This window comes from Maniola hyperantus, chromosome 15, assembly GCF_902806685.2.
Source record: "Maniola hyperantus chromosome 15, iAphHyp1.2, whole genome shotgun sequence".
NCBI classification, from domain to species: Eukaryota; Metazoa; Arthropoda; class Insecta; order Lepidoptera; family Nymphalidae; genus Maniola; species Maniola hyperantus.
The window spans coordinates 9,986,225-10,011,405 of NC_048550.1; the positions used below are offsets into that span (position 1 = coordinate 9,986,225).

Here is a 25,181-nt window from a genome sequence, read left to right on the forward strand (position 1 = left end):
CATGCCTGAGAGTTTTACATAAATAATGTTCTTAAAGGTGTGTGAAGTCTACCATCCGCACATGGGCTAACGTCGTGGACTATGGGCCAAACCCTTCTCATACTGAGAGGAGACCCATGCTCTGTAGTGAGCCGGCGATGGGTTGATCATGAAAAGCGATTTCTGTCTAGATACGCTAATTGAAACATTTGAGAAATATTTTTTGCCGTTTAAACATAGCCTTAATCAATAATTTTTGTTAGTCTGATCGATGGCTATCTGATTAGGGTTGATAATATTATAATTCTGAAAGTAGCTGATCCTTATCCTTGGACACCTATTTATTAGCAATATCGCGGCGGGAGGGCTCAGTTGAGTTGATAACCCTCGCTGGGGGAGAAATCTTCAGGTTAGTTGTTTTTTTGTTGTCTATTATAAGTAGTATTATTAGCTTATGGCTGCAACTTTGTCCACGTGGACTACACAAATTTCAAATCCCTATTTTACTCCCAACGGGGTTGAATTTCAAAAAATCCTTTCTTAGTGGATGCCTACCTTCGTCATAATAGCTAGAATGCCAAATTTCAGCCGGATCCGTCTAGTGGTATGAGCTGTGCGCTGATAGATCAGTCAGTCAGCGACTCAGTCAGTCATTCGGTCAGTCAGTCACTCAGCTACTCTACTTACTTATAAGTAAGATAACTATATCAAGGTGGGGTATCATATGAAAGGTCTTCATCTGTCCATTCTAAAACAGATTTTTATTTATTTTTATGTATCATAGTTTTTGAATTATCCTGCAAAATTTCGAAAAAATACGACTGTAGTACGGAACCCTCATTGCGCGAGCCTAACTCGCACTTGGCAGGTTTTTTATTAATTGGTAGATGCCCATTCTTAAAAAACGAGTCCTGGAAAGATGTTCATATCCCAATCCGTTTTTCCTCATTTTTTATCAAAAGCACTTTAGATAAAAAGTAAGGAAACGTTCAAGTTTGTCTACTCATCATGATCAAAGATAAAGTGATTTGTAGTAGACATTGAACACATACCTTTAAGTGATTTTGTAAAGTGGTGATAATAAAAAGAATACCCCGGCTGAGTTTGTTGTGGGCTCTTCTCAGACCTGGGCGCATTTGGAACCCTTGTAGCTTTAGTTTTAAGTTCGCGTATAAATTATCACCACTACATTATTATCATCACCTTACAAAATATGCAACAACCGACCATCAAAAAGTGTAATTTATTACCTATTTTGAATAAACTATTTAGCTTTGACTTTGACTTTGACTAAAAGCCAACGATTTTTACTCAAAACCCTCAAGGTTTTCCAGTTTCGATGACAAATTAAACAATGAGGTATATAAGCATTTTCTAGGCAAGCGCACTCCACCTTAGGCTGCATCATAAGTTTGCCAGCAGGTTTGATTGCAGCCAAGCGCTAATCTATAAATGTTTTTTTTTTAAATTAAAAATACACGTCTTCATTTTAAAGGTACAATTTTATTTTCAGAATGCTGCGATTCATTATTTTGCTGTCGGTCGCCTGCCTGGCTGTGGCATTCAAAAACCCGCACTATGCCCCCGGACGTACTACCATGGTCCATCTCTTTGAGTGGAAGTGGAACGATATCGCCGATGAGTGCGAGAGGTTCCTTGGACCGCGAGGATTCGGTGGCATTCAGGTAAGACTCTCCCTCTATATGGCTGGTTTCTTGGAAATCCCCGCGGAAGCGAATCACGTGGCTTCGCTTCCGTTGCTTTGGTTGCTTGTTCATAATAAGTACACCCAAATAGTACCGGGAATATTAAAGTGGCTTGGAGGAAACACAAACAGATTTTAGAATCTAAAATATGAATCTAAAATTTAGATGAACACATAATAATATGGTACATACCTATATAAAAAGACTCTATTGCAGTAACTAAATAATTAGGTTACTGATTATTTAAATATAATGATATCGCAAATACACTTAATATATAAATAAGCAATTCTTTAGATCATAAGATAAAGCATATAATAATAATAATATAATCTGATAGTTACTTCTGTCATTATGTTTCTATAATTACAGAGTACGATCTGTTTCTGTTCGAAAGTAAATCTTTGATATAATAAAATAAAATCAATAATTTACAAGCTAGAAAAATCCGGATAACGTTTTTATTATTGAATTCTCTTTACAGTTCTTAACGTGTTAACTAATTTCCTCCTTTTTCGTTCATAGTGTTTTCCTCGATCGCCACTGTATTTACTGCAATCCAATAGTTAATTAAAGTAAAGGTGGGATAGAGGTATCCAGTAACCAGAAATCAATTTGCTGAATAAATGGTCGGACATTTTATTTGCTGAAAAAGGATGCTTCTTTTCAGTGAAAAGTAATACCGCTAAATCTTGTGAAGAGAGAGCTTCTTTGATATATTGAATGAGTAAAAATCCGGTGTAATCTTCTGTGACTTTTCAATTTGAAATCCTTATGTATTAACAAAGTCTTACTGTGTAATACTGGGAGATATTTCAGGATTTTAATTTGGGATAAAATAATATAACTATACCGTTCTAATTTTAAAGATAATAATTAAGGTTATGTGAAATAAGCTACGGGATATAAAGTCCGGTCAATATTAGCGTTCCCAAATCCCAACATTCGTACCAATTTTTACTTTGAAATAAGCCTATACTAGTGGATACCGCTGTTTTCCTAGGAATAACGTTGGATGCAAAACTTCAATGGGGCTCTCATATAAATAACTTATCGAACAGACTTAGTTCTGCCGCATATGCGGTAAAAAAAAAAAAAAAAAAGCCTCAAGAGTCATTAATTAACATCATTACCCACTCTATCCCACCTAAGTAAGCAATATTATCATCTATTCTTTTTTCTTCTTTCTGCCATTTATATTCTAAGGATTCAGAATGCGTTTCCTATTTGTCAGCAAGAACAGTTATGAATGGTTCCGAGTATTTGTATTTACGTTTTTTTCAGATTTCTCCTCCCAATGAGAACTTGGTCATCCGCTCCAGAAACCGGCCATGGTGGGAAAGATACCAGCCTATGTCCTACCGTCTGGTTACACGATCTGGTAACGCGGCGCAGTTCGCCAGCATGGTGAGACGTTGCAATGACGTCGGAGTCAGGTAAGGATGGAAATACTTTAGTGTATGAACTATTGTGAGTGATTTCCATTATAAACATAGAAGAATCGTCGACTAAACACGTGAATACAGCCGGATTCTTTTATATTTATGATGAAAATACTACTAATCTTTTCAATGTTAAGGTTTAAGAGTAGATGAAACAGGATTTTCAATAGCAATAATATAGAAGAGGAGCAAGAACATTCCTTCAAGAGACCTATGTTCGGCAGCAGTTAATCATAAGCTGAGAGGACGAGATGTTTAGATATATTTACGCTATTCATATTTAATTAAGAATAAACTAACAGAATTGCAGGCAATGGACAGGCCATGTCTGTTGCTGAATCTATTGCCTCTAGAACTGACGTTCTGGAATAGAGACTGTGTACATAAACACTCCGTGGGACGATCTCTGTAAGCCGCTACTCTGGCGACCTTAAGAAAGTTACTGGAAAAGGGTGGCCCAGGAAATTGGAGAACATTGTCTGGTGGCACCTTTTTGAGGTCTATATCCAGCAGCAGCCCTTTGATTAAGCTGTTGAAGTATGTACCTAAATGTTTTTAATATTTGTAGAATCTACGTGGATGCCATCATCAACCACATGACTGGAACCTGGAACGAGAATGTAGGCACCGGAGGCAGTACTGCCAACCTCGGCAACTGGCACTACCCTGCTGTTCCTTACGGAAGGAATGACTTCAACTGGCCTCAGTGCGAGATCCGACCTGAAGATTACAGAAACAATGCTCACAGAGTAAGTTTAGCTTAAGGCTGCTTTTCCACCAGAGATGTGCTATGCTGCGTTTCTATGGATGTGTGCATCCACCAATCAATTTATTGCTCCACATAGCTATGTGTGTATGACAATAGCTTCATTAAACCCGTTTTAACCTATGCTAAGCTTAGCAGTGGAAATGGTCACTTAGTTTCGTAGCTTAGAGTGTAAAGGAAAAACAGATTCTTCTTTTATTTACTGAAACTCTTTTTATGAGCCCTTAACGTGAAATACTCAGTCATTGAAGCAACTTTGTTTGATACTGTTTCCTTAGTGAGACAGAATAATACCTCTAGGTAAAGGTACATTCTACTTTTTACGTGCAATTAAAAATTTAAAACTATTTTTTTTTTTTTTTATTTGGGACAGTAAACAATTGCATATTAAAAGTTGAAACTAGGTACGACTTAAATCTAACAAAATTGATAAATATGTAATCCACTACACTATCCACAGCTTACTACAAACAACTAGGGCGACACAACATAAACACACGTATACAATACATACATATATACAATAATATAAAAATACAAACAAACGACTAAACTATACATAAAAATTTAAACAACTAATCGCGCTAATAAAAATAAAAAAAAGTCTTATTTACAAAATAAGGGAGACATTCAATACAAAAATACATAATCATAACACTGTTCTACACTGTACACACTCCACATTATCCTTAAATATCTAGGTACATCTAATGACCTTTACGAATAATCTGGTAATAGTAGTACACCGAATAACCTTTAGGCTGGCTAATTAGCCATTAGATAGTGACATTCCGGAGAGACACAGGCATTTAATGAGGCTCTTAACTGGGTCATGGTCGAATACGGGCATATTCGGTTAATAATGTCTTCATCAAAAGCTACCACACATTTTTAGGGAGCTTTTAAAGGTTTTCGAGGTTAATTAGCAAACTAAATGGAGCTTATCCTCTGTTATAATGACCAAATCAAGTCAGTACTATACTTTTTACTGCAAAAAACAATCAAAACTAAATCTAAGTTGCGACCATTGACTTATACATATATTACTTCGTAAGGACAGGGCCATTGAACAAGCAAAATGGCACCGACTCATTGCTCCTAAAATGTTTATTTAACACCAATGCAAACTCAGTGACGTCTGGATTTCAAACGGGTCGTTCATTAGTATCTAAGAGGTCGCGCTGATTTATTTGGTTCCAAAACCATGAAAAATTTTGTTCGCTTGGGCATATCTTGTCATTTATATCGATGGTTGCGACTTTAGATGTCGATCAAAAGTAGTTTTGAATATTGTACTAGAGTATATGATATTAGTTAATATTGGGTAGAATATAATATCTAAGCCTTCATTTGATTGATATTATGTTCAGCACAATTGAACTATACGTACCTAATTATATTTTATCCACATACAAATACAATAGGTCTGATCTACCTAAGTACGTATAGGTAGGTATATCAAAGTTAGTAATTATAATCAATCTGCCTTTATGATTGGCAAATCCAAAATTCATAAACCATTGTAATCATTTGTGATATAACATTATAGTTAATATTAATTAGGAGAATTGTAAGCTTTCAGGGGAATAATATTCTCTTTAGGTAGTACAATATTTAATTATTCTCAAAATCGCTGTGCTCGTCGTTGAAATTTAATACACCCAACCCAACTTCAATACATTCTAGAAATACCTGTGAGCAATTTAATATCAATTGCTTTAGCGGTGAAGGATTTCGTTCATTGTGAAGAAACCTGCATGGTTGAGAGTTCTCCATAATTTCTCAAAGGTGAGAGAAGTCTGACAATTGCACTGTCTAGATTTCTCTATTAACCAACTGTGTGAAATATAATTATCTTTAGACTGTGGTAAAACTGTGACACAATTCACACAAAAATTGGTTTCGGAAAACCATTCGAATTTATCAATTGCAAAATACATAAATAATAAATACTGCTTAAAACCGCACGTGTTATAACACGTAAATAAATCGTAAGCTTATATTAAAATTGAGGTAATAAATCCAAATGTGATATACGAAATGGATTTAAGGGATTTGCGTATTTGGATATTCACATAGTCATTGTAATGCCGTCATATCTGATTTACACAGGTGTGAGGGCGAATTGAGGGCTTTCATTCTGAGATTCGAATTAGAACATCGTTGAATATTAATCTGGCTTGTAACCCTTTGACAGCCGTTTCACTTATTGCCAAGGTAAACTGCGTTGATGAACTAGTGGTTATAACGACGGCCTTCAATTCAGTGGATCTGGGCTTCGATCCCGGGCACGAACTTCTAACTTTTTAGAGTTGTGTGCGTTTAAAAAAATTAAATATTACTTGCTTTCACGGTTAAGTACAATATACAGATTTATGAGGAAACCAGCATGTTTGAGAGTTCTCCAAAGGTGCGTGAAATCTGCACACTATGACCAAAACCCTTCTCACTCTGAGAGGAGACCTGTGTTCTGTAGTGAATCAGCGATGGGTTGCTCATGATGATGATGATGATAAATATATGGTCCAGTAATTACTAATTATGTTTTTCTAATATCATATTATTATTATTAATTTTAACGTTTAAACTATCGAGAGTGATTTCCATTATACATGTATTCATTAAATCGGCTTTACTCACGTATTTTGCCGACGTTAGCCCGACTAGTTTCGAACCCATCCGGGGTCCTTTTTCACAGGGACCCAGTTCGCGAACGGCCCCGCTGTGAGGGTGGGGACTATATTAATATTACTTTTACTCTTTATTAAAGGTACGAAACTGTGAGCTGTCAGGTCTCAAGGACTTGAACCAGGGTACTGAGCATGTCCGAACCATGATCGTCAACTTCATGAACAGTCTCATAGAAATGGGTGTTGCTGGATTCAGGTAAGCAGTCTCCTTAATATGTTGCAGACAGTTTCGCTAATAACCAGCTTTTTTCCACAAAGTTGCATGGACTCATGCAATTTAAGAACCGGTCAAGTGCGAGTCGGAGTCGCACACGAAGGGTTCCGTACCATCGTACAAGATATACATACAGTACCTAACACTTTTATGCAGAAAACTGCAAGTTAATGACGGACTGCTCCATCTTTGCCTATGTGATTTAATAAATTAATATTTTCATGAACACATTCTAATTTGTTTCTGTGATGTAACCACAAATTCACGGTTTTCGGATTGTGCTATAAGCATTATTCTAGGTCAACGGGAAGTACCCTATAGGTTTTCGTGACTGACACGAAAGGTAGACGGACTGACGGACAAACAGACAGAGAGACAGACAGACAGGCAGACACACAGACAGACAACGAAGTGATCCTATAAGGGTTCCTTTTTGCTATTGAGGTACGGAACCCTCAAAACTACTACGACCGAGTTGTGGAATACCTGCCATATAGGTACAAAGCTTTGTTTATGAAATACGTTATCGGTTGCAATTTCTATCTCTTCTCTCACTTACTTATTTGGACGCGTTGCCCAGCCACGAGGTGCAATTCATCGTTTCCTTCGTGCCGTTTCAAATGCTCCTATCCCGAATTATGTTGCGAAATAATAAATGATGTCTTCAAGATAATATGGTCAAGCGAACAAAATTTTTCACGGTTTAGGAACCAAATAAATCAGCGCCACCTCTTAGATACTAATGAACGACCCGTTTGAAATCCAGACGTCACTGAGGTTGCATTGGTGCTATAGCACCAATCAGTCCGTGTTATATTGTTTGTTCAATAACCCTGTCCATACGAAGTAATATATAAGTCAATGGATGTCTCGTATTCACAGAATCGACGCAGCAAAACACATGTGGCCCGGCGATCTCCAAGTGATCTACAACAGGCTGCGAAACCTAAACACTGCTCATGGCTTTCCTAACAACGCTCGTCCCTACATTTACCAAGAAGTCATTGATCTTGGTGGAGAAATCATCACCAGGAATGAGTACACTCCTTTGGCTGCTGTCACTGAGTTCAAATACGGTATGGAGCTTAGCCGTTGCTTCAAGGGTCAGAACCAGCTCAGGTTAGTATTGCTCCATGGCTTTTGATTTGAATAGCACCAGAAGGTCTAGTATATACTAGACTAGTCTAGCACTAGATAGCCGGCGGAGGACCACCTGGCCGAAGAAGAACATCGTGGCTCAAGAATTTACGCCAGTGGTACGGGACCCGACAGCAGCGTCCAAGGTTGCCAACCTCCGATAAAAGACGGCACTATAAGAAGAAAAAGAAGGTCTAGTCTAGTTGCGACAGCGCATATTGCAGCGGACACGTACAAAACGATTTCCATTCTCGTTCCTAATTCGAAGCCTCGATAGCTCAACGGTTAAAGGAGCGGACTGAAAACGGAAAGGTCACCGATTCAAACCCCGCCCGTTGCACTATTGTCGTACCTACTCCCAGCACAAGCTTTACGCTTAATTGGAGGCGAAAGGGAAATATTAGTCAGCATGATAAACTTGGCCAATATTCTTTTTAAAAAAATCGTGAGGAAATGGGATTCCTTTCCAGCATCAGTTTCCCACTCCACTTTTAACATAGGTACCTTGAAGTCAAGAGTGAATAAGCATCTTCTAGGCACTTTCCAGCAGGTTTGATTGCAGCCAAGCGCTAGTCTATAAATAGGTTAGGTACCTAACACAACGGATGATCTACTTTGAGATCGGAACTTGCTTAGTTTTTCTTCATACCTAAAGATCAAGTTATGCTATCCATCTATACCTGTTAGGTACACTAATATTTGATAATAAAGCCAAGCGCTAGTTTATAAATAGGTAGGTTAACAGAACGGATGATTGACTTTGAGATCCGAACTTGGCCGTTAGTTTTTCTTCACACCTAAAGATCACGTTATGCTATCCATCTATACCTGTTAGATACACTAATATTTGATAATAAATAATCGTTAACATACGTACTTTTCTTAGTCGACTCGAATGCTGAAGTATCTGAGACGAGGACGAAGGTTGCAATATTATCTTTGGTGTACCAAGGTTTGACTTTATCATTACCTAGTGAGAAATCAAACCATGAATGGTCAATCTGTGTTAATCATAATCTCCCATTGAAAAATTCTAATCTACACACATGCTCTCTTCTCTTGTCTTCCATCTGTATCTATGTAATATTTTTTATTGTGTGCACTAAAATTTCTCTTTTTTTCCACTTCTTGCCTCTGTAGGTGGTTGAGCACCTTCGGACCAAGCTGGGGTCTCCTCGCCTCAGGTGACGCTCTAACCTTCATCGACAACCACGACAACCAAAGAGGCCACGGTGCGGGAGGCGCGATCCTCACCTACAAGAACGCTCGCCAGTACAAGGCAGCTATCGCCTTCATGTTGGCGCATCCGTACGGCAAACCGCAACTGATGAGCAGCTTCGCCTTCACGGATACTGAGGCTGGACCTCCACAGGATGCTTCTGGAAACATCATCTCCCCCTCTATTAATTCTGTAAGTTTCATTTGTCTATTTCATAATCATAATAAAAATTATAGAGACGATCTCAAATGATTACATATTATACTATAGTAACATGGTAAAAAAGCTTAAACATATTATAGAAGATTACGTCTCGTGTTATACTACCGCAAGATTTTCCACTTGCATTTTCGCATACATTTTCACTTATGTGCAATGGCGGCGGCGCGGCGGCTAGTTAGTGACCACAGAGAATTCAACCTCAGGAGTACGCATATACAAGGTTCTTCTTATTTACATACAAGGTTTTGCATGAAATCAAAATCGTAAAATGTTGACGAAGGACAGTGGAGAATGTAGAAGTAATCAAGACAATGTGCAAATATGAGGGTACCAAACGGGCGTGGGCTGACTTTTATGCTGCCTAAGCTTGGCGATCGGGGGTGTCCGACTATTAGGCGTCTGTAGGTGGTGGTCTGTGTTAGTGACCGACCTACTTAGAGAGCGAAACTAATATTTTACGATTAATAATGTGTGTAAGTAGGTACTAAATAATTGTGGTTTCCCAACCATTCTCCGTACTTACTTCGATCCATCATTACTTACCAGTCAAACAAAAGGAAATGGTCACGTCAGGACTCAATGACTTGTGGACCTGAGGTCTTGCGGTTTCAATGTTATTTTAAGTACCTATACCATTCTATTATTTTTCTATTGTATAGTCGTTACCAAAAAGAAGAAGAAGTTATGAATGACTTATCTTTTTAATGAAAATTAGTACCTACAATAAAAATAAATGTATTTGGTTCAACGTACCTACTGCTCGTGACCTATCACGTTCCGAGCAGCAAGGTTGTTAATTTGGTAGCTCAAAAATTACCTAAAACCTTCTCCAAATAAGACATACTTTATTCAAACAAAATTATTTACAGGCCCTTTTGATTCATCAGTTCGTTCATTAGTAATGAATCTACCATTAGAATCGTTATAGGGCCTTTGATTAGGATTGAGGGCATTAAAAGGCTGTATCTGTTCTTTATTCATGATTGAGAATGCTTTAAGTATTAATATGGCAGCTCAACCCACCTGGAGGTACCATACCACGTTTGTGGCATACACATTTTGCCAAAAACTGAGAATCTCCGATCATGTAACATGAGCGCTGACAGAAAAAAGACAAAAAAAACAGCCAGGTGCATAGTGCAATAATACATATATATTGAATAATACAAAAGTATATCATATAATCAACATTTCACGCATACATTGATGTATAAGAGCAATTATTCTAATCTTAGAGGGCGCTTTAATGAGTATGAACGATAGGCACGGGTTCTAGGACCGTAATCCTAATTAATATTTATAATACTAGTATTCATCGTAATGCTTATTGATAGCGGTAAGTACTCAAGGTCAATAATTATCTGACAAAAACATAAGGTATAACTCGTCCGTTATAACTTTATCGATATAACTTTACACCAAAATCATGGCACAGCATCTTTCCGCAACATTTATAAATAAGCCTAATCTAGAGCATATCTATGTACGATTGGCATAATGTCACATGAGTAGTGTAAGCTCTCTGTAGCTTGCTTTTATATACTATCAGGGTTTTGTGTATTTGAACTGACCACTTGGTCAATTTACCCAGCAGAATGTTATGGTATGGCTGGTTACGTGCTGGCCGATTCCGGAACGATAGTATCGGTTTACGATATTTAACGAATTTATTATTCTCTTTAAAATCGGCGGATGGCTTAAAATGGGCTTTTTGGTACAGTATTGTGAACACCCAGTGTGAAAGTCCGAGATCTGTATTTTAAGTTCAAGTACCTACTATGTTAAGCTTCGTCTATTTTTCACTCCGGGTAATAATAACCCGTAGGTTGGGTAGAAAAATTTACTGGGGTTTTCTATCAAGAAAATCCCTGTAGCAGTCCTGATTGGTGAAGTCAGGACTGATCAGGACTTTTATTATTTTCGTATTAATTTTATATTTTATTTCTTTATAATAGGACGGCTCATGTGGTAACGGATGGATCTGCGAACACCGCTGGCGTCAGATCTTCTCCATGGTAGCTTGGCGTAACATTGCCGGTAACACCAACCTAATCAACTGGTGGGACAACGGGAGCAACCAGATCGCCTTCTGCCGTGGCTCCAACGCATTTGTCGCTTTCAACAACGACAACTGGAATTTGAGACAGGACTTGCAGGTATATTTCATGATTTTGTTCAGAACTTCGTTGAGGCACCGTCTTACTAACACCATGCCTAGAGTAGGTATTAACCAAAGATTCTGGGCAAATGTAGGAATTTTTAGCTTACCGGTGCGTACTAAATGCTAAATAGATGTACGCCTACGCACTTTTATTTAACTTAAAATGTTCACTAGGTCTTCAGAACACTGAGCAGTTACAGGAATTTGCCTTACTTTTATCATTTTAGCGTTCGCTGTTTCAAAATTAGGCATTCAACATTTATAAATTGTTTCAAAGTCCTAGTTCGAATATTAACGCAAATCTGTCATTTAGTATGGACTGAAAAGGGATAGAAAACTTTTCCTTCCATGCTAAATGACAAATTAGTACACAATTTACGGTAACTTACGGAAAAGTTTTCAGTCCCTTTCCCGTCCATATTAAATGACTTTAGGCACAGTTAACGTTAACTTGGAAGATACAAGAACCACTGTAGGTATATTATTGTCATAAACGTAGACTTCTGATAGCATACAATTGGGTATTTTCCTACTTTTGAATTTGATAAATATTATTACTTTATTATAAAAATAATGACGTACGCAGAAAAAAATATTAAAATCCAACAAAGATTTACAAAGTTACAGGCATTTTAATTTTGGAGTGGGAGGGTCTCTATCCCTTTCTCGCAAAACGAAAATTTGTATGAAACCGCACGAAGCTACTATGGTATTAGTTAGGTGTGACGTCAAAATGCTATATCGCTATGTCTGTCTAATCAGAATTATTTAACCCTAGAAAGATAACCATAGCCAGACATACTTTGAAGATAACCATACGCTTTAGAGGCGCTCGCTTTTTAAATGCATATTTTTACTTATTTCGTTATTATAGCAGACATTTTATTTTATTATCTTGGAAGGTATATTTATAGCTTTAAGAAAAAAATATAGTTAAATTTTAATTAATTTATTTTATGGAGTTAAAAATTAAACAAGCAGACCTCAAGAAAAAATAACAAAAATCAACAGCCTTGTAGTTTATCAACTAAATCACATAAGTTGTCTGGTAATAATTTTGTTTTTCCTCATAAACTATTTGGCTACAGTCTAATGAGTCTGAAAACAGTAATCAATACAAACATGCTGGGATTTATAGGCATTTGTTGCAAACGACATTTTCATGCTCGCCGCAAACAGTCTTTTTGCTCTTAGCGCAAGTAATCTTTGACATTAGTTTTATTTTTATACGTGCAGTAAATGCAATAACACTTATTTTAGGCTATAAGATCAGTTTCATCAACTTCTCGAACCTGTTCAGTTCGCTAAGGTGGTCTTCTAACTCACTGACGGCGTCCAGAGGTTGATCTCTGCTGTTTTCCTTTTTTGGCTCAGCAAATCGCTAATCTCCTATTCTATTAGCGTTATCCTGCTTGCCATTACGGTTGCGTATCAAATAGTTCCTAAAAACAAACTGAAACGTATAAATATTTACTTAACATAGCTAAAACTTCATCTCCAAAGTAAACCCAAAAGTAACTCAAAAGATAATCATACGCCTCGCGAGCGCAATAACTCGTCATATCAGAAAAACTATAGAACTTACCGCATGGAAACAGTAGTCTCTCGAAAGAGTAGACCTAGGAGTGAGTTGGCTGTGAAGCACAAACAAATACGCACGTTGGAAAAAAAGTAAACACAATAAGTTTCTCGCGCGGGCGCCTCTGCGACGTAGGTTATCTTTCTAGGGTTAAATGCTTATAACTTTTTTGTTATTTGACCGATTTAATTAGTTTTTTCAGTTTACGTCATTATTTTTATCCTAGTTTATAATAAAGTACCTAATAAAATTGGAGTCAAATACCCAATTTGAAATTCAACATTTAAGACTTACTTAATGATTACAGCATTTGGATCCGCTTAGTAGTGAAACTGAATATTTAACTAAAACCCCTCATTATACCTTAGACCTGCACGTGTAATACTGTGATTAAATGAGGATTCATGAATATCGTATGTCGCCAGAGGTCTCTAATATAGTACTCCGTTGGAATTAGTTCAGTGTCTTTATATTTCAGATCTCCTGAGAAAACACCTGTTTTTGTGACATCAAACTTTTGCGACGCGTTCATATTACTTTTGTTTTTTTTCTTATTTTAGACCGGGGTGGCTTCGACATCAATGTTTTTTATTTTTATTTTTATTTTTTTTAGACTATAAACATAAACACTCAGTACAGTAGGCGGCAGATAGTAATGTACATCGACCTTAAGAGTGACATTTCGGCTTTGTAGAGCGTTGTCTCTGTCACTCATACCTATGTGACGTTTTGTTGGTCTCAACAACAGAAACAATGTTCTACAAATCTGCTATCTCCTTCTAAAGGTCGATGTTCATTACTTTCTGCCGCGTACTGTAATTAATAGTACATTCCTATAAACAAGATGACATATTTTGAAAACCATACCGCCAGTTGAGTACCTCATCGGAAATTTATCATAATACCAACCGCAAGAAGAAAAGAAGGCAAAGCTTACTCGCAATCATTTTATGGGCTATAGCGAGAACGACAAAATGTACTCTCCCTTGTATTCTGTCTCGCCCACTCATATGGGCAACAATGCGCGCTGCCCAGCCAATAAGGTGTATTTCATCGCCACGTTCATTCGTCTCAATTTTTAAACGATTTCAAAAAAAGGAGGTTCTCAATTCTACTGTATGATTTTTTTGGTTCGCTTGCTAAATTGATGATAACTTTTTTCAACAGACCTGCCTCCCAGCTGGTAACTACTGTGACGTCATCTCAGGCTCCAAGGTGAACAACCGCTGCACTGGAAAGACTATCACCGTCGGCTCCAATGGCCGCGCTATCATCTCCATCGGTGCTGATGATTACGACATGATTCTTGCCATCCACCGTGGTAGTGAGGTTGGTACATTCTTAACACATTTTCATGACGTGAGTTCTCATACAGGGTGTAATTAGAACTACTATCCTGTATACAGGGTGTAACCAGAACACTAGCAAAAACTTAGCGTTATTGTTATACTACCTAAACACAATCCAATACAAATAACCATTTGCCTCATTTTGTACTTTTAGTGATTTAGAATTTTTCATACCCGCAATGTATAGCGTGTAAAACTCGGGTCAAAGGCCCCGCTTACGACGCGGCATTGATTCGCGGTAGTGTATCGTCCACGACATATCGAGACTCGAGATGGCGATCGGGGAGGGAACGCCCCACACACCCTCACATCCCCAGCGCTAATTCGATGTGGAGCGTCCCCCGCCTCATACCCCGATGGCCATCTTAACCTGTCGCGTACTATAGGTACTATTAAAAAAAATCTCGTGCTTCTAATGAAACAACGTGACATCGTTATCACGTATGATCCTTGTCAAGGGAAATTCGGACAGCCAATTTTCCGTGAAAGCTTTTGCCATTTAAAATGGATCTGTATGCAATAGGTAGGTACGAAAGCGAAAACTTTCCAAAATAAATAGAGGCGGCCTTTATATCAAACTAAATACATAAAGTAGTCTATCCGTAGTAGCCCGTCCCCGGGATGCAATGTTTCTCAGTACCAAATTTCGTAAAAACATTTAAACGCACGAAAAGTCTTTACTTAAGTAGGTACCTCAAATATCAATGTAGGTATCGACAGTTTCTAAATCCCATCAGTTTAGGTGGTTAGGTCCCGTGCAGCATCAGGATTGATTAGCTGGAATCCAAATTTATTATGGGACAATATCGTGAGGTTTCTCTATCGATTACAATTTTTTTTACGCAAATCGGTTCACAAATCTCGGAGATTTCGGTGTATATAGGTAGAAATACACAACTCCTCCTTTTTTGAAAGTCGGTTAAAAAGCAGCCTATGTTACTCCTTGGTTAATCCTCTACTTTGCTCTGAAAGTCCCGTCAAAATAGCTTCAGCCGTTCCGAAAATTAGCCGTTCAAACACACAGGCACCTCAATTTTATTTATTAGTATAGATTTATATTTAATTTTGTAATATTCGTTTGTTTCAGTCCCGTCTGTAAGACACCGAGATTGAAGAATACCTATTATGTTTTAATGCAGGAGAGGAGAGCAAGACAAAGACTATGAACACTATCATCGACATTATTCATTTATGTACATAAAATAACATATATTCCATGAATTTGTTTAATTTATAAATGCCTGATTTCAACATTTGTACCTATTGTTATAAGTAGGTTGTAGGTAATAAAATGGATATGAGCTCTAAACTTTTAAATTAATGACTGTGATTACTGATTAGTACCTACCTATACCTATAAAATATAAAAATATAAACTCGAATAAGACCTCCAACCAATAGTAGTACTGCGTGAATGCAGGCTAGTTTATGCCGTATCACTAAGCGCGAGCGCTTATTTTGCTCTAAATTTTTTCACTTTATTCGAAGCGCGGTTCGAGTGGATGTACTTAACTACTATTCACGTTATTTCTAGTGAATTACTATAGTTTCTCACACTTTAGAGTTGATGATTGTTTTTTCAATTATTTCAAAACAAAAACATTTTATATTCTTTAAGTTTAAGGCGAGTACATGCGACTGAAATGCGAATGTTGAGATGGATGTGTGGTGTGACAAGGATGGATAAGATAAGAAATGAATATATAAGGGGTAGTTTGAAAGTAGCGCCAGTGGTAGAAAAGATGAGGGGTAATAGGCTGGCATGGTATGGGCATATAATGCGGAGGGAAGAAAGCCATGTCACTAGAAGAATGTTAAGTATGCACGTGGAAGGAAAAAAGAGGAGAGGACGACCAAAGAAAAGGTGGATGGATTGCGTGAAAGAGGATATGCGTGAAAAAGAAGTGGATAATACGTTGACGAATGACAACGAGTGAGTGGAAGAAGAAGACATGTTGTGCCGACCCCACGTAGCGTGGGATAAGGTAAGGAAGAAGAAGAAGAAGAAGAAGTTTAACTCTATGTTTCGATAGTACTACTAAGAGCAAATCATTCTGCCGCGGGAAGACAACCACTAAAATTTCAGCGTGTATAACTAGTATAGAGACTTTCACACCCCATGCCGCCTGAATACAGCGGCTCCCTGCTAGTCGTTTGATGTCATCTGTTCATTAGTGGGTGGTCTTCCAACGCTGTGCTTTCCGGTGCGAGTGGCCATACGGCACCTTGGTAAGTTAAGTGCACCGAAAGTAAATTAAATGATTGTGTAAAGACAAAAATTGCGCAGACATGACACATAAATACCCGAGTATATGTCCCGCAAATTGCTTAGGCGCGTGGCCGCCATTTTAGTGACGTCAGCACTAGACTGAAGTTTCGAGCTGATGAATGTCATTTCGATGTTAATGAGACATGATTCCAGCGCAATAGCAATACGTCATACCTAAACTGAATCAAGTCGAGGGTTAAAGATTTTTAAAATATTTTCAAACTAAAATAGCGGCATCTGATGTCAAATTAAACTAGCCAGCACAGCGCTCCATTGTTCAATTTTCATTAGACTAATCTTATATGAGGCTTTCACCGAAATACGGTTATGGAATACAGAACAAACATTTTTGATTTTTTTTCTAGTTTTTTGAAGAAACTAAAAAAAACTTATCACTAAAAATTTTATATTTACAAAAAATATATTTGATTTTTTAAATATAAATTTCTTTTTATCGGCTATGTAGTTGCTATTATCACGGCTTTGTCCGTGTGAAATTCAGAGTAAATAAGCTAATTAAATTAATACTTATTAGTGGATTTGAGAGCTAATGTAATTCTATACTATGTAATATTACCTATAAAGAATAAAGGTTTGTTTGTTTGTATTCAACAAACTCTGAAACTACTGAATCGATTTTAATAGTTCTTTCTCCATTAGAAAGCTACTTTATTCAGAAGTAACATAGACTATATTATATTATTATGTATATGTATATTGTAAACACTCAAGTGAAGAAAGATGGATCAGCTAGTAAAATATACACAGATTCATTTCACTGTCCGATATGTAGGTATGATTCAATCGGGCCTTTTAGGGATTAGATTCTTGGGATGCTTCAGATCCTTTTTTCCAAGTTGCTCGAGGGTAAAAAATATCTATTTACCCTTTATTTTCCACAGGAAATAGAGACGAAGGGTGGGGCGTTTCGATTATCTGAAATATAAGTTAAGTTTTATGTGCGTTTTTTAAGTAATTAAAATATCACTTGCTTTAACGGTGAAGGAAAACATCGTGAGGAAACCTACATGCCTGAGAGTTCTCCATAATGTTCTCAAAGGTGTGTGAAGTCTGCCAATCCGCACTTGGCCAGCGTGGTAGAATATGGCCAAAACCTTTCTCACTCTGAGAGGAGATCTGTGCTCTGTAGTGAGCCGGTGATGGGTTGATCATGATGAATACAAAATATGTGACATGGACATGGGTGACGATGCCATTCAGTGGAACTTCGAACTAAGTATCATTCAATATAACAGCAAAAGACGTGCTAGTTCCAGCTACAGAACTTATGAATATTGCAAAGCACGGTAACACAGTCTAGACATCAGAATGCCAGATATTAAGTAGTTATTAAAACGTTTCATGCTTTTTACCTAAAAGAGTGTAATTTGTAGAACAGAAGGGAAAACATAAAAGTACTTATCTGCTAAACTACTTGTATTTAAAAACTTTTTTTTCAGTTATTTAATTTTATTAACTTTTATGAAAGCAGCGGCAGTTACAATAGCAATACAAGAAATTTTTGAAGTCGTTCACACTATAGAGCGCATGTATACAGGGTGTAACCAGAACGCTGGCAAAAACGAAGACAGGTGATAGTAGGTACTGATGATTATTAATATGATTATCTACTATAATATAAAGCGAAAATTTAAAAAAAAAACTCTGTTTTGTGAAAGTTACAAATATATTGCAAATAAAACATCTGATTAACGCTAGAGGTCAACGAAGGTTATGTAAGTAGGTCACTCGAAGTCAATGCCGCGCCGTAGATGGGGCATTGACACGATTTTTGCACGCTCTACATTGCGGGTTTGAAAAATACTCATCATCATCATCAACCGATAAACGTCCAGTGCTGGACATAGGTCTCTTGTAGGTACTTCCCCACTCCACGGTCTTGCGCCGCCTGAATCCAGTGGCTCCCTGCGACTCGTCTGATGTCGTCCGTCCACCTAGTGGGGTGTCTCCTAACACTGCATCTTCTGGTGCGAGGTCGCCATTCCAGCACCTTGGGACCCCAACGTCTATCGATTTTACGATCTATGTGTCCTGCTCATTGCCACTAGTATAATAGTAATATTAGTATTACCTGCGATAAATAATAATATAGGTAACTATACAATATGCATTGCACTAGTTACGTAGTACATTTAATTATAATAATGTATTTCAATTAACTGGAGTCGGAGTTAAGGTAGAATGAACGATATCGTGGTTATTCACCGCAATTTCATCTCAACGCTTACAAAACTAGCTTGCTAGCTAAAACTTTTATACAACGAAGTTCTTCTCTTACTATTAATATTGGAGTAAGAAGAATAGTACCTATATCTAGTATCAAGGGTCACGGCAGTGTCACCACCAAGACATTAACATATTTTGGTATTTAACTCTTTAAGTTATCCAAAAAACAGTATAGAATACAATGAATTATCATTGTATTCTATAGATACTATACATTATATAATGTGCTTCAAACAACAAAGATAATATGCATAATATGATAAAATGATATAATAATTTAATTAATTAAAACGCACATAACTCCGAAAAGTTAGAGGTGCGTGCCCGGTATCGAACTCTAGAATCAGTAATGCATTGTTCATATAAACACACTACTATTCCTCTCGAAATTGAACATTATTGCAGAATAAGTGACGTGCGAACAGTTCCTTCGTTTACAAACATCATAAACCAAGAGTCGGCGCCCAAAACTATTGCAATAAAATTCTTTCGATCATCCTCTTCTTTCGACTCCTTCTTTCTTCTTTTTTTTGATTGTTTTTCAAGATTATCTTGTTATCGTTTTGATTGATAGACGTTCGTTGCTGGACATCACTACCCATATTATAAATGCAAAAGTGTATTTGGTTGTTGGTTTTTCCTCCAATCACGCCGCAACAGAGAAACTAATTGACTTAATTTTTTTACATGGACATAGTTGACCTGGAGAGTGACATAAGTTACTTTTTATCTCGGAAATTCAAATGGTTCCCATGGGATTTAAAAATTCTAAATCCACGCGGATGAACTCGCAAGCATCTTCTGGTCTAATATACTTAAATGTCATTGCTGGACATATTATTATCTCTTGCATAGATTTGTGCCGCTTAAGTCTTTACAACTCACTTCATCATCATCAACCAATAGACGTCCACGGGTGGACAGAGGTCTCTTGTAGGGACTTCTACACGGTCTAGCGCCGGATCCAGCGACTCCCTGCGACTTGACAACTCACTTGAGATCATCCATCCATTTAGCTATACTTGTAGCAAGGTCTCCCAACGATACGTTTTCCAATGCGTTATCGCCATTCAAATCTCGCATTACAATTTTAAACCTTTAATTAGAACTCATTGGGACCTCAACGTTTATTTCATTGGGATCCCATTCGCTTATTGCATTAATTAATTGATGAGTTATTTTGTAGATAACAAGAAAAGTATTATATACATAGAAAAATCCGGCTGTACTCATGTATTTAGTCAACGTAAGCCCGACTAGTTTCGAACCCACCATGGGTTACAACCAAGTGTAAGTTTTGAGTTGCCAAGCTTCAAGACTTGGCTCTTCCTTAGGCCTCAATTTCTTTTCGTAACGTATGCCCAATGTATGTATACAGATATCAGCGTACTTACCTATTTTATATGCTTCTGAAGTTAATTTTTTTTTCATTCATAAAGCTCTTACAAAATAATATAAATTTTAGAATAGGTAATGTTTGGAGAATAGACTCTGTCCACGTTTTTACGCGCAAAGAAACATATAGCTCTTTAACTATTTTGCGCTATTGAGTGCTCAGAGTGAATATTTTTCTTTCTAAAAATACTCTATGAAATACGTTTTGAATTCAGCAGAATGACCTAGAGGTATAAAATTAGATTAGAATAATATTAAATTATAAACATTTTTAAATAGGAGTCGACGACTTTGCGAAAAATTTGATTCATTATGTTACCAAGGTAACTACGCAAAAGATCGTTTTTCGTTTAGCAATAAATAATGAGGGACGTTCCTCATTATTTATAACTTAGGTTTTTAAAAATCCCATGGGAACTCTTCGATTTTCCGGGATAAAAGTAGTCTATGTCACTCTCCAGTAGGCCTGCATCAATCATTATTACAATCTCAATTGTTCTGATTGGCTGAATTTGTGCGATTCTTGTTGCAACAATGCATTGTAGCCAATAGCGAGCGAGCGTCAACCAAAAAGAGGTGATTGCGATCGTGACAATGTAGCTGTCATGCTCCCGCAATCGCGCAGCTGGTCTTTTTAACTATAGCCATGTAAACATCACGTCAGTGTGTTGCTCCGTTGCGACGTGTTTGAAGGACAAACCAACATAGGTACCAATAAACAAACAAACAAACTTTCCCATTTATAATATTACTAGCTGACCCGGCCAACTTCGTAACGCCTAACAGTCGATTCTTTAATTTTTTCTCTCCGTAAGAACCATTCCCGTACTTTAAAGAATATTAAAAAAAATTAGCGAAATCGGTTCAGCTGTTCTCGAGATTTGCGATCAGCAACACATTCAGCGATTCATTTTTATATATAGAGATGGGTAGTCATAATATGGGTAGTGTAGTGCAATCTTAATTTCATAATATCGGTACATCGCGAAAAGCTTTACATAATATTGTTGATGTTTTTAGATAAGATGTAAAAACATTAAAAATAATTACCTTTACCATAGCTATATTACAAAGATAACATACAGTTCCTTGTGTACAGGCGATTGACCGAACGTATGGATTCCATGTATTCCAGACATATTAGGTATGTCTGGAATCTATGGAATCAAAAAATGAATTTAGCTCAAAAGTTATAAATTATCGCGAACAATTAAAATCTGAGTTCTCTAAGTAGAGAACTCAGATTTCCTATGTAAAATGGGTAGGTACCCATTTTACATAGGAAACAACGACAAAAGCACGATGAAATCCAACCCAATAAACGTGTATTCCATTCTTTCTTTCCCATTCCCTTGACCCAAATTGAAGTGGTCGCTTTTTCTCTGAAGCCAGTAATAATTAAAGTTATTGATTCCGACGAATTATTTAGCGAAGGCAGAGTAATTTGTATCGACGTATTAGCTCCCGACGTATTCCTCGCGACGGTTTAAGCAATGTACCTACGCATGTAACTCGGCATGTGTCAATATAAAATAGGCACGGGATGTTCGCGCTCCCGATCGGCCCGTGATATCACTGGGGGCCATGCCTGAAAATCAGCGCTGCAGTCGACCGGCTGCAGCAAAAAGCTGAGGCAGCGCCCCGTTCGGCCAAGATAGACAGTAAGCTAGTTTTACGAAGTGGGTGCCTGGGTCTTGGGGAACCAGGGAGCATGGACACTGGTCGGCTCCTTGGTTCTCCAGGGACTACGGCACCCTACCTGTTTCTACCTATTTGTAAATTTGGCTGAATAAAAGGTTTTTTATTTATTTATTTATTTACGCAATGAAGTGTAATTATTGCTTAGGTCAGTACCTAAAATTTTATTCGTATCACTCATCGTCGTCATCATTGTCAACCGATAGACGTCCGCAGCTGGACATAGGTCTATTGTAGGGACTTCTACACGCTACGGTCTTGCACCGCCTGAATCTAGCGGCTCCCTGCGATTTGGTTGATGTCGTCTGTCCACCTACACTGCAATTAACCTTTTCTAAAAAATGATTCATAACCTGTAGATTGGTTCGAAAGTTAAACATCCCGGACAGTATTACAAATGTCCGAGCTGTTTCCGGGACGTCCTCGGCAAGGCTCGGCCACCTAACTCACACTCGATCAGAAAACGCTTACTTCCCGGTCTCGTGCAGTATTGTACTATTTCTTAGGATCATGAAATGACATGAAAAGGTAAAGCGCATTTGTTCATCGACGCCCAGCCGAAACCCTTGAACCTAGAAAGCTGAAAAGCACAGAGGTTACATTTATAATATACACGAGGAAAAAGGCTCAATTTGGAAATTCCCACGGCCAAGCCACAAGAGTAGGCCAAGCCGCGGGCATTCATTAGTCACTACCTACTTAAAATAAAATCTATTTGTAGTGTTTGCAGTCAAGCGCATGCCTATATTGAAAAGTTAAAAAGTCCCGTTTTGGTTGTTTGTATGTCTTTACGTACGCGCTAATCTCAGAAACTTCAGTAGGGATATTCATTCGACTTTCACCAATAGATAAGTAGGATGATAGAGAATCATGGTGGTGAAATGGTTAGGTTTGTACCATGTTTAATTAAAATCTAATTTTTTTCTCTCTTTACCTATCTCCATCTCTCGATGAAAACACAGGAGTAGGACATTATACAAAAAAATAGCACAAATATAATTAGAGGACTGAAATAAAATAATTTTGCGTGACCAGAAAATATTAAATAAGTCAAAACGTAAAATTGAATCACAAAGACTTGCCAAAAAATGTCGCGCTATCCGATTTCTCGTTTGCAATTTGAAGACATCCGTTTTTCCATTGGAAAATGTTGATTAGTATTCATATTTCGAAGTTTTAAAATAACTCAGCAAAAATCTCATATTTTTGTCTTTAACTCAATTAGAAATTATCCCTAGGTATACTTAAGTAGGTACTTGCTCCACGAATAGTAGTTAATAGGTAGGTACTCAAATAGGTAGAGATTTATGTTACATTGAACTCAACTACTTATGCACACAATTACAATTATTGCATCAATAAATGTTTTTTGAGATGGACTAAAACATAGTTTCCGCAGAAACAAACTAAACTGATAAACCACAGACGATTGAAAGAATCTTAAAAAGGTCTATTTATAAAATATATTATTCTGTGTTAATTTACATTTTGTTTAGCAGGTTCATACTATTTTAACTTTTGCTGGGACACAGTGTAGTTAAGTTCAATAGTTTAACCTCTGGGAAGCCCAACCTTAGCTGGGCAACTCCTCAGTTCGAAGTAAGCACGCGTCGCGACAGCTCGTGTCGTACGATTTCGGTACGATTCCGTGAATTTTTAATATCGATGTTCGAACGTGCTTTTCCGACTCGATAAAACACTTTTCCCATAATTTTCCTTTAACTTGACGTTCGATATATTTTGTTATAGTTAAGTGTAGGTTATTTTAAGTTGATGAATCGTGTGTGGGTTTACTAACGTGGTGTCTTGAGTTTTTGAAGTGTATAAGAGAAGAGATTTTCAGGCGGACGTAGTGAAAGTTATTCATCGGGGAGGTGAGAATTTATTGCTTTGTTTTATTTCTTTCCCTTTAGGCATATCGACCATACTATATCTTTGTAACTATTATGTTCTGTATTGACTGCCAGTGCTATGGGTTTTATAAAACTATAATATTATGGTCTTAACACACAAAAAAAAGCATTTACACTTATGTTAAACATGTGCGTTGTATGGGATAGTCGGGTGTAACGTCTATTTAAACCGCGCCTAAAGTTTTTGTGGTTAGAGTGATAGACAGATATTTTTTACATTGAACTTTAATGAAAGAGTTTGCAAACTATTGCATTTATTTTCATCTTTCACTTTATCTAGCTTATGCTCGCGACTTCGCGTGGACTACACAAATTTCAAACCTCTATATTATCCCGTCAAAGGTTGAATTTTCGAAAATCCTTTCTTAGCGGATGCATACGTCATAATAGCTATCTGCATGCCAAATTTCAGCCAGATCCATCCAGTAATTTGAGCTGTGCGTTGATAGATCAGTCAGTCAGTCACCTTTTCCTTTTACATAATACCTATATACCTAGATTTAGGTAGGTAGGTACGAGAAGCTAGAGGCTTCTCTACTAATCGTTATGAGTTATGACTTAGTTCAAAATCATCATCATCATCATCATCACAAGCAACCCATCGCCGAGCTCACTACAGAGCACGGGTCTCCTCTCAGAGTGAGATGTCGAGTTTTGGCCATAGTCTACCACGCTGGGTGCTGGCCACTGTTAAACACTTACTCTGTTGTGAAAAACCTAGTTTTTAGGGTTCTGTACCTCAAAAGGAAAAACGGAACCCTTATAGGATTACTTAGTTATCTGTCTGTCTGTCTGTCGGTCTAGAAACCTACAGGGTACTTCCCGTTGACTTAGAATCATGAAATTTGGCAGCTAGGTAGGTCTTATAGCAGACATAAGAGGAAAAATCTGAAAACCGTGAATTTAGGGTTACATCACACAAAAAAATTAAATTGTCATGATTTAGTGGGTATTTTCAATTTATTAACTAGAAGATTAAATATATCAAGTGGGGTATCGTATGAAAGGGCTTTAGCTGTGCATTCTAAAACATGATTTTATTTATTTTTATGCATCATAGTTTTTGAATTATCGTGCAAAATGTCGAAAAAATATGACTGTAGTATGTACGGAACCCTCTGTGCGCAAGCCTGACTCGAACTTGGCCGGTTTTTGTGATATGAAATCGATCACTGCATACGCAGAATCAGTCATG

General features: G+C 37.4%; 2 protein-coding genes and 1 long non-coding RNA gene across 6 annotated transcripts in view; 2 read left to right on the forward strand and 1 right to left on the reverse strand.

Moving 5' to 3' along the window:
- The window catches only part of LOC138403373 (uncharacterized), a 606,611-nt gene that overhangs the window by 246,210 nt on the left and 335,220 nt on the right, over positions 1 to 25,181 (reverse strand). The window lies entirely within an intron of this gene.
- LOC117989046 (alpha-amylase 1-like) lies at positions 252 to 15,668 on the forward strand. Its single transcript, XM_069503639.1, has 10 exons — positions 252 to 388; positions 1,493 to 1,664; positions 2,970 to 3,121; positions 3,696 to 3,876; positions 6,664 to 6,779; positions 7,680 to 7,916; positions 9,075 to 9,345; positions 11,331 to 11,531; positions 14,283 to 14,444; positions 15,552 to 15,668. Exons 2-10 carry the CDS (start codon positions 1,494 to 1,496, stop codon positions 15,561 to 15,563), a joined length of 1,503 nt encoding a protein of 500 aa, XP_069359740.1. The 5' UTR covers positions 252 to 388; position 1,493; the 3' UTR covers positions 15,564 to 15,668.
- LOC117989238 (fibronectin type III domain-containing protein 5) overlaps positions 23,677 to 25,181 on the forward strand; it is a 133,833-nt gene continuing 132,328 nt past the window's right edge. For all 4 annotated transcript variants that reach the window (XM_034976576.2, XM_034976578.2, XM_034976577.2 and 1 more), the window contains exon 1: positions 23,677 to 23,947. The gene's annotated coding sequence lies outside the window, so the exon portion shown is untranslated. The remainder of the gene's footprint in view (positions 23,948 to 25,181) is intronic.

What these genes read in the sequence shown, in the direction of transcription:
- LOC117989046 (XM_069503639.1), top strand. Translation starts at nt 1,494, where the DNA reads ATGCTGCGATTCATTATTTTGCTGTCGGTCGCCTGCCTGGCTGTGGCA. An exon ending in GAGGATTCGGTGGCATTCAG is followed by an intron (nt 1,665 to 2,969) that starts GTAAGACTCTCC and finishes CGTTTTTTTCAG; the next exon opens with ATTTCTCCTCCCAATGAGAA. An exon ending in AAGGGTCAGAACCAGCTCAG is followed by an intron (nt 7,917 to 9,074) that starts GTTAGTATTGCT and finishes TTGCCTCTGTAG; the next exon opens with GTGGTTGAGCACCTTCGGAC.